At 53.5% G+C, this 11513-nt stretch overlaps 3 protein-coding genes across 3 annotated transcripts; 1 reads left to right on the forward strand and 2 right to left on the reverse strand.

Annotated features, from left to right (window-relative positions):
• Positions 1-1128: 1128 nt before the first annotated feature.
• Positions 1129-6456, reverse strand: GT037_006778 (uncharacterized protein; the record flags this gene model as incomplete). The annotated part of the gene is made up of 1 exon (XM_038931825.1): positions 1129-6456. The coding sequence occupies one exon, from the start codon at positions 6454-6456 to the stop codon at positions 1129-1131; it is 5328 nt and encodes a 1775-aa protein (XP_038785297.1).
• A 914-nt stretch (positions 6457-7370) lies between these two features.
• Positions 7371-9884, forward strand: GT037_006779 (kex1 protease precursor; the record flags this gene model as incomplete). Its single annotated transcript, XM_038931826.1, has 1 exon — positions 7371-9884. One exon carries the CDS (start codon positions 7371-7373, stop codon positions 9882-9884), a length of 2514 nt encoding a protein of 837 aa, XP_038785298.1.
• Positions 9885-10111: 227 nt separating this feature from the next.
• Positions 10112-11326, reverse strand: GT037_006780 (rna-3-phosphate cyclase family protein; the record flags this gene model as incomplete). The annotated part of the gene is made up of 1 exon (XM_038931827.1): positions 10112-11326. The coding sequence occupies one exon, from the start codon at positions 11324-11326 to the stop codon at positions 10112-10114; it is 1215 nt and encodes a 404-aa protein (XP_038785299.1).
• Positions 11327-11513: the final 187 nt, after the last annotated feature.

Consider the following 11513-nt stretch of genomic DNA (forward strand, 5'->3'; position numbering starts at 1 on the left):
CATTCAGATCACTAGGCCGAAGCAAAGCTCGATGTCTTATCGCACACACAGCACATTATAAGGTTACAATTTCTGCAAAAATCCAAAAACAAGTCCAGGGACAAAAAAGTCCTGTGGCGCAGTGGTAGCGCGCCGTTCTTATAAGATTCGTCAGACTCTTATGACCTCATCTAAGGTTATGCGGATGCCGTGGGTTCGAAGTACGTGATTTCCATGATAGATTGATTCAAGTTTCTTTACTAACATGTCTCCCAGCCCCACCAGGACTAGAGATTCATCTCATTTTTTGCTCTTTTGTGCGACATGGTAAATGTTCCCGCATCGCTCACTTGCGAAGGAGTTGTCTTTTTGTAGGCGGGGTTGTCCTTGCACGGTGATGTTTCTTTTTACCTATCTACCCACCTGCCACGATCCCACATATCTCGTCCTGGGTCAACATTACCACTGCGAAGTTCCTGGTAAATTTGTCGTGACGTGAAAGAAGAACAGAAAGTATTTGTTGGTACCTTCTGCTTCGTGGTCCCACCATTGTTGAGAGCGTTGCGAACGAGAGTGTGGTTGTCCTCGATATTGAGGATATCTTTGCCTTCCTTCTCTCCTTCTCTTTCTCCTTCGGGCTCAACGACATGCTTGCGCATGAATCATTCTTCCGATGAAAGATAGTCCCGCCTGTACTGAAGGCATGCTCGCAGATATCCTTGCGCATATCAATGGGTAGACGCAGGAGAGCCGAGTCTATAGAGCTCCTCGCGCAGAGATCCAACATCTCCTGCGTAGGCTTCAACTCTTTAGTCTGTGGGAAGCTGTTTCCGGGTCTAGGATGGGCAACAGGTCTAGAGCCGGCTCCATGTTGTTCATTGCATTCGAAAGCGTCTTGTGCGACTGAAGTGTTGTGCTGGCAAGGGGAAATAGGTAAGAGAATACCAGAACGATATATTAGAATATTTCGAAGCAACCAAACTCGCTATGCCAAACCTGCTAAGCACACCATGGTATACGCTACGCCGTCATTATGTACCCTGAGCCGCAGCCCAACCAGTCATGTACCCATTCATAATATCATTATCAATTCGCGTCTAGCCAGACGCCAAATGCATTAAAACCAGCCAAAGCAATCCCTGATGCCCGTTATCTCCAAATCTGCCACTTCTTCTTGCGCTTCGGTACAACGAAACTTTCCTGACTCATCTCCTGCTCTTGCCCACTTTGGCTTTCCTCATCCTCATCAGCGCTATCGAAGCTGTCTTCTTCGTCATCGTATCTGCCTCCGCCGAGGTACTTTGCCCCAACACCAGCACTGCCGTTGCGTTGTGGATAGGCAGGGTAGGAAGAGGTACGGTCGTAACCACTTCGTTGTGGTTGTGCAGCATAGTCGGCACGTTGGACTGGTTTCTCGGTGTACTCCGGATCTACGACATGCCTGGGCGCTATGGCAGGATGAGTCTTCCCGTCCCGGCCACCACTGGTGAAGTAGTCACCACCTGCTGTGTCTTGTCTGGCTTGGAGGCCTCCTCCATCTCGTGAGTAAGGCGAGTTCGGACCGGCGCCGACGATCGCTGGATGTGGCGGGTATGATTCGCGCTTCGCTTTCTTTTGTGATGGTGTATGAGCAAGCACGTGAGCATCATGCTCCCATTTCTTGTCGTGTGAATGTTGGTTCAAAATACCGCCCATTGATCTTCTCTGCACCTTTGGCGTTGCCTCTGGAGAAGGCGCAGGCATTTGTGACTTGTGAGACGAGTTATAGGTAGGCTGCTTGCGTGTGGAGGCGGAGCGGGATGGCACCACTGTCGTTTGGGTCGTCGTCTGGGTAGCGGAGGGAGGTACCGGTTGACTGACGTGCCGTTTTGCGGCAACGTTCTCCCACGCAGAGGCTCTGGATGAAGTGCCTGCAGCTGCATCCATGCTTCGCCGTCCATAATTCTCTGGGGCGAGGTTGCGAGGTGCTCCATTCGTCTGGGTTGGAGCTATGTTTGCAGCTGTGTTAGCATGAAAACCTGAACTCAGAAGGTTCTCACGGGCAGCAGGAACAGCAGAAACAGCAGGGCCAGTGGAGACGACGGGAGCAGTGGTAGCAGACTCAGAGTTACGCCTTTTGCCAGACCCAAAGCCCGGCATGATTATCCGGGGTCCGACTTTGTACTTCTGTTCTGGGGGTTCTTCCTCATCTTCGCTCGAGATTTCCCCAAGTTCACTTCCGCTTTCGCTGCCCGAAATGGAGTTTCCGTCGTCGCCAATCGTGGCGTTGCGCTTGCCACCGAAGGCGCCAAAGAAACCACGGGACTTGGTTCTTTCTTTCTCGACCACGCCATCCTCAGGCTCGACATAGGTAAGGGCTGGTACTAGCAGTCTATATGGTGTTGTGATACCCGCCGGGTCGTGCTGTGATACCTCGACATTGAGACAGATGTCAAGACCGCCCTCAAGATTGATGAATTGACCGTGGTGTTGCGCACTCTTCTTAGTGAGTACACTCGGACGGCGGTGAAAGTTGGATGGTCTATCCTGCGACAAACTGTGTCGACTTAGAGGAGGTGTCGCACTCTCGGACGTGTCCGGACGGGCGGCATCAACCGATGCACGGCGACGGAAGAGTGATGTCAAAGAGTTGCGTCGTGAACGAGCGGGCCTCTCTGGCTCGGATCGATCAGGCGAGAATGACGACTGTGGTTGATGGTGGCCAATTTGCTCCTCATCGGCAGCAGCATATGCAGGATTATTGCGATAAGACAGAGGCGGACCACGACCTCTTGCTGAAGGTCTTCGCTGCTGGCCACTCAGTCTTCTCACCAGCTGTCCTGGTGCAAAGTCTGACATCGATCTTCCCATACTCGGTCCATTCTTCGGAGTCGAGGGTGGTGATGGTGTCCCTAGCGGCGAAGAGCCTGGCTTATACTCTCGAATGCTGCACCAATTCCGGTGGGGCAGCAGATGAGTGTTGTTTCTCTTCTTGCCGTCGACGCCATGAGTGAACAGGGGTATCATGTCTTCATCTGTTTCCGAATCGAGGTGATGTATCTTGTTGCGCTTGTTGATGATATCTGCCATCACGTCTGGAGGCGGTGTGTTGACTATGGCTGAAGATACCACGTTCGGCATGTATCTGTGATCCTTGTCCTTGGGAACATTCAACTTCTTGTTGCTGTAGAATTGACCAACAGCTGCTAGATGGACGTCACCACCAAGTATGGTAACGCGTACAGATTTGGTCGAAGCAATGTGTTGTAGCTCCTTTATGAACCAGTTGCGCTCTTCTTTGTGGTGCTTGGCTGTCCAATGGTCGTCTAGGTCGTCCAAGATCTCTACACCTCCATCGAACTTGTTGACAAAGTTGCCCAACATCCCCGCACGACCAAGAGCCTTAAGAGGATCCATAAGCCTGCTCGTGAGTATGTTCTCGAGGAAGTTCAGGCGAGGGTAGGCGATAGGTACACCAAGAAGCACGATCAAGTGCTTGGTCTCACCCTTGATAATCTCGTCTTCTAGACGGTCAAAGATAATGTCGTAGGAATCTTCGGTGAGGATCTCGTCCCGTTGTCGCTCCGTACGGCAGTCGAGACCGAGGAATGCTACCTGCCGACCAAGCTGCATGAAGACGCTTCGAGAGCGCTCTTTGATGTATGGGCCTGGGCTCTTTCCAAGTAGCCATGACGGTTCGGTCTTGTCGGTTTCTGCGGGTACTGATTGATGTTGGAAGAGCATGTAATACTTGAAAGCGATAGCACCAACACCCGTGAACACTGGCGTTTGCATGAAGTGGTGGGGATATGATCCGAAGCCGTCGATGATGTCGTGGTCGTCCCAAATATTCACCATCGGGATCTGTGAATTAGCCATACCGAATAAACCCTGCGAGAACCACATCGCATATCGGTCGAGGTAGAACTGCTCAAGCTCGTTTTGCATCTCCTCGGAGAATGGCTGGTGGTGCTTGTGCATAGGATTTCTGTTTTCGGTCCACTGCCTGAATAAGGTCGTCTCCCTCATTGCAGCATCGTTGTAGATCTGGTCACCTCCACCGATCATTACATGGAATGGGCGGGTCTGATGGGTGTTCAGCACATCGCGCCATAGCGGATCTGGACCGGAGAATTCATTTGAATCAACGGTGGCCGAGAATCCGTTGCAGCTGTGAAACATGATGTTCATGGATTCTCCTTTAGCTGGGACCCAGAAGCCGATGGCGGGGCCTTGATTGATCTTGTATGCGATGCGTGTTTGGCTACTGCCAAGTTCGACTTCGATATTGAAGCGCCAGAAGGTCACACCTCGCTCAGCGTACAGGCGAACACCAGGAAAATCGCGAACTTTGCCCAGCTTCTCGCCATCCTTCTTGTGAATACGGGTAGACTTAGCACTCGATCCATTGCTTGTGCTCCGGGTTTGAGAAAACAAGCCAGTGTCGTCTTCGACTCGCGACAAGTCCTCATTCTCTGCGAGTTCATCTACCGGCTTGACGTACAACGTCTTGCCAGTACGTGACACTTTGATCTGGCCTTCGATGGGATCGACATAGGATGGGTCCAACTGGTCCTGACTGATCTCTTCTGGTGGAGGAGGAAGTATGTCCATTGGCTGCTTGAACAATCTTAATGTCGGTGGCTTAGAATACGAAGAAGATGCATCAACAGTTACGATCATGATGCTGCCTCGCCAAATTTCACGTTCCCTGCCTGGTACGCTACGATCTCTCCGGAGACCGGTGTAGCGTAAGAGCGGTCCACACTTCAAGTACAGTGGTGGGTTGAAGGCAGTTGGTATGGGAGTGTCGTCAGCATAACCATCGTATGTTGGCTCCGCATATCCACTGGAACGTCTTAGTCGGGAAGCTTTGCTCTCTTCCCACCACGCTTTGTTGCCACTGTTGGCTTTGACTGGAGCATCCAAATCCAAGTCATCTGCAGTCAAAAGACCGATTGGTGCACTTCTCCATTCCTCAAGCATAGGAGCGGGGGTATATGTCCTCTCTGGCTCATTGTGACGGCTAAATCGGCGATTTTGTTTTACTTCAGGATCATGCTGTTCTAGATCCGACTCGGACTCGGAGAACATGACACTCTTGCGGTTGGTTTGAGGAACAGGTGGGATCTGAACGGTCCGTGGAACAGGAGGAATCTTGCGCGGGAGTTGCTGATTGTCATTATCTCGTGATGTTCCCTTGTAGTCGATAGAATCTTGCTGCATTTCCATCTGTGCGGCCATAATTCCTCGGCTATCTCTTCGTCCCTGGCTTCTCTTGTTATCCGAACGAGATACGTCAGACGGTGTTGAAGTATCCCGGACGCCTGACAGACCAAGTCCGGAGGGGTTAGCCACAGCCTTCCTGGGTACATTCTGCGAAGGAAGCGTACTTCGATCGCTGAAGCTACCAGCTCCCCGTGAACCTGCCGGTTCTTTGCCCTTCAGACTGCTGCTTCGTGGAACGGCAACGTCGGTGTGCGGTACTTGCTGATAGCCTGTGGGGATGGCTTGCGCCTTCTGCATGGTTATTGGTTGGGCGGATTGAACTGCTCCACCTTGCGCATCTTCGGGATGCCATGGCTCGCTGAGGTCATAGGCATAACCGTCGTCTGATTCCATGTCGCTCATGGGCGGAGACATGGGCGGGGACATGGGTTTGTCCTGTATCGGCATGGAGACCTGTCGCCTCCCATTGTTTTTCGAAGCTGGAACACTGGACTTTTCCGGTATGGGTACAGACACAACTCGTTGTTTCTGGGTTGCTTCTTGTAACTTCTGCGCGGCTTCATGCTGTTTCTTTGCGGCTTCTCGCGCTCGTCTTTCCCGCATTTCAGCCTCAGCCTTTTCTTGAGCAGCCAGTTCCGCTTCAAGAATTCTTGCTCTTCTCTCTTCTTTGCTGATGTCATCTAGCTTTCCCTCTAGCTTCTGAAGAGGCGACCGATCGGGCACAGAGGGTCTGCGCGAAGAGCCGCGTCGTTCGACGGTTCCTGCCAAGGGTTCGACTGGGGCGTATGGAGGTGACCGCAGTTCATACAGCCTGTTAGCAGCCGTCTGTATAGTTGCTTGTTGTCTGCTCGGGTTCAATTGGATAGCTGGGTCTCGCGATCGACCGGAGCTGGAGCGCGCAGGCACTCTGACGCCTTTGGCGTATGGATCCCTGTATGAAGAGGGTGGTGCACGAGGGACTTCTGGCGCAGCAGGCACAGATTCGCTCATTGCGCCTGTCGTTGGGGGCGGTATGTGTCTGCTGTTCCGCCGCCTATGTCCGCTTCCAATGGTAACGTTGCCGTTCAAGGGCACAGTTGCGACAGGCCGCGCAGTGTTGCTGGGTACGGTAGTCGACATTTCGGGCTCTGGTGGGGATGCGCCTGCGGGCTGCGCATCGGCTGGGCGGCGATAGGAATTGCGCTTTTGCGGATTGGCGTCTGGGACTTTGACCAGAGCAGGGTTAACGGCTCGCGATGCGTAGGAGCCGCTGTTCCTACTGTTCTCCATGATGCGACGAGATCATGGGATCGGTGGTGGTGGTAGTGGTGAAGTAGGCGGGGCGTATCACGGTCCTGTGAGAGATGGGACGAAACTAGGTCGGGCGCATCTATGTAGCTATGTTGCACTATCACACGAACTTGAGACAGGGCCCTCAATTGCAGTCCTTTGTGGTGGTAGCTTCCTAAAAGTGCCGAATGCGAGTGCGGAGATGCGGCGGAGGTGTGCTGGGATGTGCAACGGGCGAAGATGAAGATCTCAAGGTACAACTGGGCGCAATGACGGTGATATGTCGCGGGAAATTAAGAGGAAACTATATGCAAGGGAATAGGAAGAGCGGTACGGATGCAGGGAAGAAGCAGTTATCCATGGCCAGCGCATGTCAGAAAGGTGGTGGCGGGCGCGGTAAAGGTGGCTGGGTGGTTGACTGCAAGATCTTGGGCTGGACAGGCATCCTCCACACGGCTCGCACACCCACGCCAGGGCAGGTGCGGCCACTAGGGCCACAAGGGGAAGGCGCCCTCGGGGGTCCATAGTTGGCAAGGGAAGAAGCCACGGTCGGCTCGCGGGAAGTCAAACATCAACGTTTCACACATCTCGCAGACTGGACCAAAGTGGCTGCAGGCGACTTCTTCATCTTGCTCTTCCTTCACTGCTCCTGCATTGTTCCCTCCCCAGCGCACATCACCCGCCGCGCGCATACCGACTCGTCCACTCTAATACCCCGTCGTAATCAGTCTCCTTCCTCAATAAGCTGAATACACCGGCCCTGTCAACTCGCCGAACCACAGTGTCCTCACCATCCACCTACACTTCCCCCACCCCGCGGGAAGACGGTCGCCTATTGCCAGGGCACCTCCTACGACTGTTCACGATACATGACCGCAGCCGGCTGCACGTAATATCCTTTAGGCGTCTTCGCCATGCGCATTCAACTCTGGAGCCTGCTCGCAGCGGCGACACTTGCTGCAGCGGGAAAGCATCTGCCACCCCGCAACTACTCGAGCCACGACTATTATGCTATCCATCTTTCCCCATCCGCATCGCCATCAGACATCGCTGCGCACCTGGGCCTGACGTACGAGGGCCCGTTCGGGACGCTTGAGCATCACCATGTCTTCAAGGCCCCCAAACACGAAAACGATATCGTCAACGACGCACAACAAGAACTGAAGAGGAGGCGGCGGAAACGAGAAGTTGGCCTCGAGTATCATCCTCTCGACAGCGTCCACTTTACTCAGAAGCAGAAGATCAAGCCGCGCCATTGGAAGCGCAGCGTGATACCAGATCGGCCAGAGAGAGCCGCCCCACCGGTAACACCTGCTATTCAAGCCCAGCGGGAAGTCGCGACCAAGCTGCAAATCAAGGACCCCATCTTCGAAGAGCAATGGCACATCTTCAACGTGAAGACGCCTGGTAATGACATAAACGTTACTGGTGTGTGGATGCAGGGCATCACAGGCGAAGGCGTCACGGCATGTGTTGTTGACGATGGTCTCGACTACACGAGCAACGACCTCAAGGACAATTTCTTTGCTGAAGGCTCTCACGATTACAACGACCACGAAGACCTGCCCACCCCGAAGCTTTCTGACGACCGACACGGTACACGATGCGCCGGAGAAATTGCCGCAGGAAGGAACGACGCCTGTGGTGTCGGACTTGCCTACGATGCGAAGATCTCAGGTGTGCGCATCCTCTCGGGAGATATCACAGATCTTGACGAGGCGCTCGCGATAAACTATGAGATGCAGAAGAATGACATCTACTCATGCTCTTGGGGTCCGCCCGACGATGGTAAGACCATGCAGGCTCCAGGCATTCTCATCGAAAAAGCCATGGTCACTGCTGTCCAGCAAGGTCGTGGCGGAAAGGGATCCATCTATGTTTTTGCGGCAGGCAATGGCGCTGCGAGCGACGACAACTGCAACTTTGACGGCTATACAAACAGTATCTACAGCATCACCGTCGGCGCTATCGACCAAAACAACGGACACCCATACTATTCCGAGGCCTGTTCCGCACAGCTGGTTGTGACATATAGCAGTGGCGGCGGCGACGCCATTCACACAACAGATGTTGGCGCGAACAAGTGCACCAACCAGCACGGAGGCACGTCGGCTGCCGGACCTATTGGTGTAGGAGTATTCGCTCTCGCGCTTCAGGCCCGACCTGAATTGACATGGCGCGACATGCAATGGCTTGCTGTCATGACAGCTGTTCCCTTTGATACGCCCAGCGACTGGACCAAGACCTCGCTCGACCGCATGTACAGCCATCAATTTGGATACGGAAAGCTCGATGCCTATGCGATCGTCGAGAAGGCAAAAGAATGGCAGCTCGTCAAGCCCCAGGCTTGGTTCTACTCCCCCTGGATGCATGTGAAGAAGGCGATCCCCGAAGGCAACCAAGGCCTCGCCAGTGTCTTCGAAGTCAAGGAAGAGATGCTCAAGAATGCCAATTTTGCTCGTGTTGAGCACATCACTCTCACCATGAACGTGGAGCACACGCGCCGCGGCGACCTCGCTGTCGAGCTCCGATCTCCAAGCGGCATGGTCTCACATCTCTCCACTGCACGCCAAGGCGACGAGGCGCCTTATGGATATATTGACTGGACGTTCATGTCCGTTGCTCACTGGGGTGAAGACGCCATCGGCAACTGGACCGTCATTGTCAAAGATGTCAAATCCGGTAATGCTAAGACTGGTACCTTTACCGACTGGAAGCTCCGTCTCTGGGGTGAATGCATCGACGCCTCCAAAGCTAAACTTCGTCCGATCCCCGACGAACATGAGGACGACGATCACGACAAGATTGATGATCACCCGGCGCATACTACCAGTGTTACCATGCCCCCTGGTACCACACCTACTATGACATCTATCCCCGATGACCACCCCGATCGTCCCGTGAACCAGAAACCCTCTCAAACGTCGGCTAACAGTGGTGTACAGACGACGGCTTCGGCAACTGCAAGCGCAAGTGCCACGGCGTCTGCTGCTCCATCTGAAAACTTCCTTCCCAACCCCTTTCCCTCCTTTGGTGTGTCGAAGCGCACGCAAATCTGGATTTACGGTGCTCTTGCCTTGATCATCGTTTTCGTTGCTGGTCTTTGTACCTATCTTTTCATCGCTAGACGCAAACGCATGAAGGATTCGCGCGATGCTTACGAATTCGAGGTTCTGGACGACAACGAGGATAGGGACGACGCGGGCTTGCTCTCTGGTGCTGCCGGCAGGAAGAAGCGTGCTAAGAGGGGTGGAGAGTTGTATGATGCTTTTGCTGGCGAGTCCGATGAGGATCTACTGAGTGACGATGAGGGCGATGAGGGTCCATATCGGGATCAGGATAGGTATAACGAGAAGTATGCGCAGGATGATGGGAGCGAAGACGAGGGTAGTGGCAGTGGAGCGAGCTCAGCAGGCAAGAGACAGTAGGAGCTTCTTCGTCTCTAGCGTCTGGCTTTTTTTGTACATTGGTATATGCGAATTAGATCATTGGGCGGCGTCTATTTTTGCTTAAGAAACGCGTTTCCTGACCGTTGCTTCAGTGAAGCCCACCAAAGTATATGCGCAGAGAAGCTGGTTGCCATCAGACCAAGATAGATTGTGAGAAATTGGGGGTATCATATTTGCGCGCATAACTTTTCCCAAACTTGTAGAATCTAAGCAACCTTCCTTCCTACATTTCCGACTCCTCTTCCTACAACGCTAACAACGATTTCTTCTTTCTCGCCGCCTGCCTCCCTGAAGCCCCATGCACTGCCTCCAAAGACCTTGGAATCCCGCGCAAGTTGTATGATTTCCTCGCTGCCTAAAATGTCCTTGCCCAGTGCTATTCTTCCTACATCCTCGCTACCCATAGCCATCAGCATGAGAACTGTGGGTGCTGCCACGTTCTCCACACAGCCTCCTTGTGATATCTTCTCGAGAAGCTGGTATGCGCATTGCTTGCCGATTTCGTCTGCCGGAACACCACCATCAGGTGGTGAGCATACGTCGGCTGAGTATATGCATCCCGTGCTGGTCTCTGCGACCAGACTGATTCCGAATCCCACTGCACCCTTTACTTTTCCGCTGGAGTGGCCTTTGGCGGTTGTTGGTATTAAAGGTGCGGCGCTTGCGTCAGAGAAGATGTACGTATCCGGCACAAATTTGTTGAGGATGCCTCTTGCAGTAAAGGTCATGCGCTCGTTGTTACTTTTAGGAACCTCGACACAGTACGCCACACCTCTTATCTTCTTGACCCTTCCAGGATTCAGCAGATGTAGTGTCTTTGGTAGACGAACCTGGTGGTTAAACACCAGTTGCACTTCGCCACCTGCTCCCTTTCCTCCCGCGGGCGCAGAAGAGCGCTTGAGGATACGTAGCTCGATATTCCGCTCGATAGCAAAGTTTTTGTACAGCGGGAGAATAGCCGTGCGAACTGTGTCTGCAGAGATGTCGCCGGCGATTGTAGACGCTGTAACACAGCCCTCGCCGTAGAAGACGACGTTCATGTTCCCCTTGCTGAAAGGCGCAAGAACGCACAGGGGAACCAGCCACCAGCTCACACCCCTCTTTCTACACTCTGCTGGTATCTCATGCCGGATTACGCCTCCGCTGGCTCCCAGTCCTTCGGCGCTTCCGGTGATGAGACCGGGTCTGTAGACTAATGTCGTACCCGTCATGCTAAATTGAATCTGCGAGCCGTTCGTCACCGAATCGAGCAGTCGGATGAAGTTTGTCTCATGGCGTGTTAAGCCTGGTGTGGTCGACGAAGAGCGAATTTGCGATATGCGAACGGGTCGGCCGGTGAGTGTCGCCAGGAGAAGGCGAGAGATCATGTGCCGATGACCGGTGAAGTTCAAGGGCTGTTGCAGCGCTTCGTCGAGAGCCATCGTGAGGGTGCGTTGGGGTTTTTGTGGCGTTTGAGAGAGTTTGCGACAGTGTTAGATTGCACATGGAACTTTTTTTGGCGGAGCTCGGGCGGTATCGATAAGATTAGCGCGAACGCGGTGTTCGCGTCGTCCGGCGCGTTGCATAATCTCGAGGTCGAGTCCACCCCGGCAAGAGATACTGCTTTCA

Source organism: Alternaria burnsii (assembly GCF_013036055.1).
Source record: "Alternaria burnsii strain CBS107.38 chromosome Unknown 731, whole genome shotgun sequence".
NCBI lineage: Eukaryota > Fungi > Ascomycota > Dothideomycetes > Pleosporales > Pleosporaceae > Alternaria > Alternaria burnsii.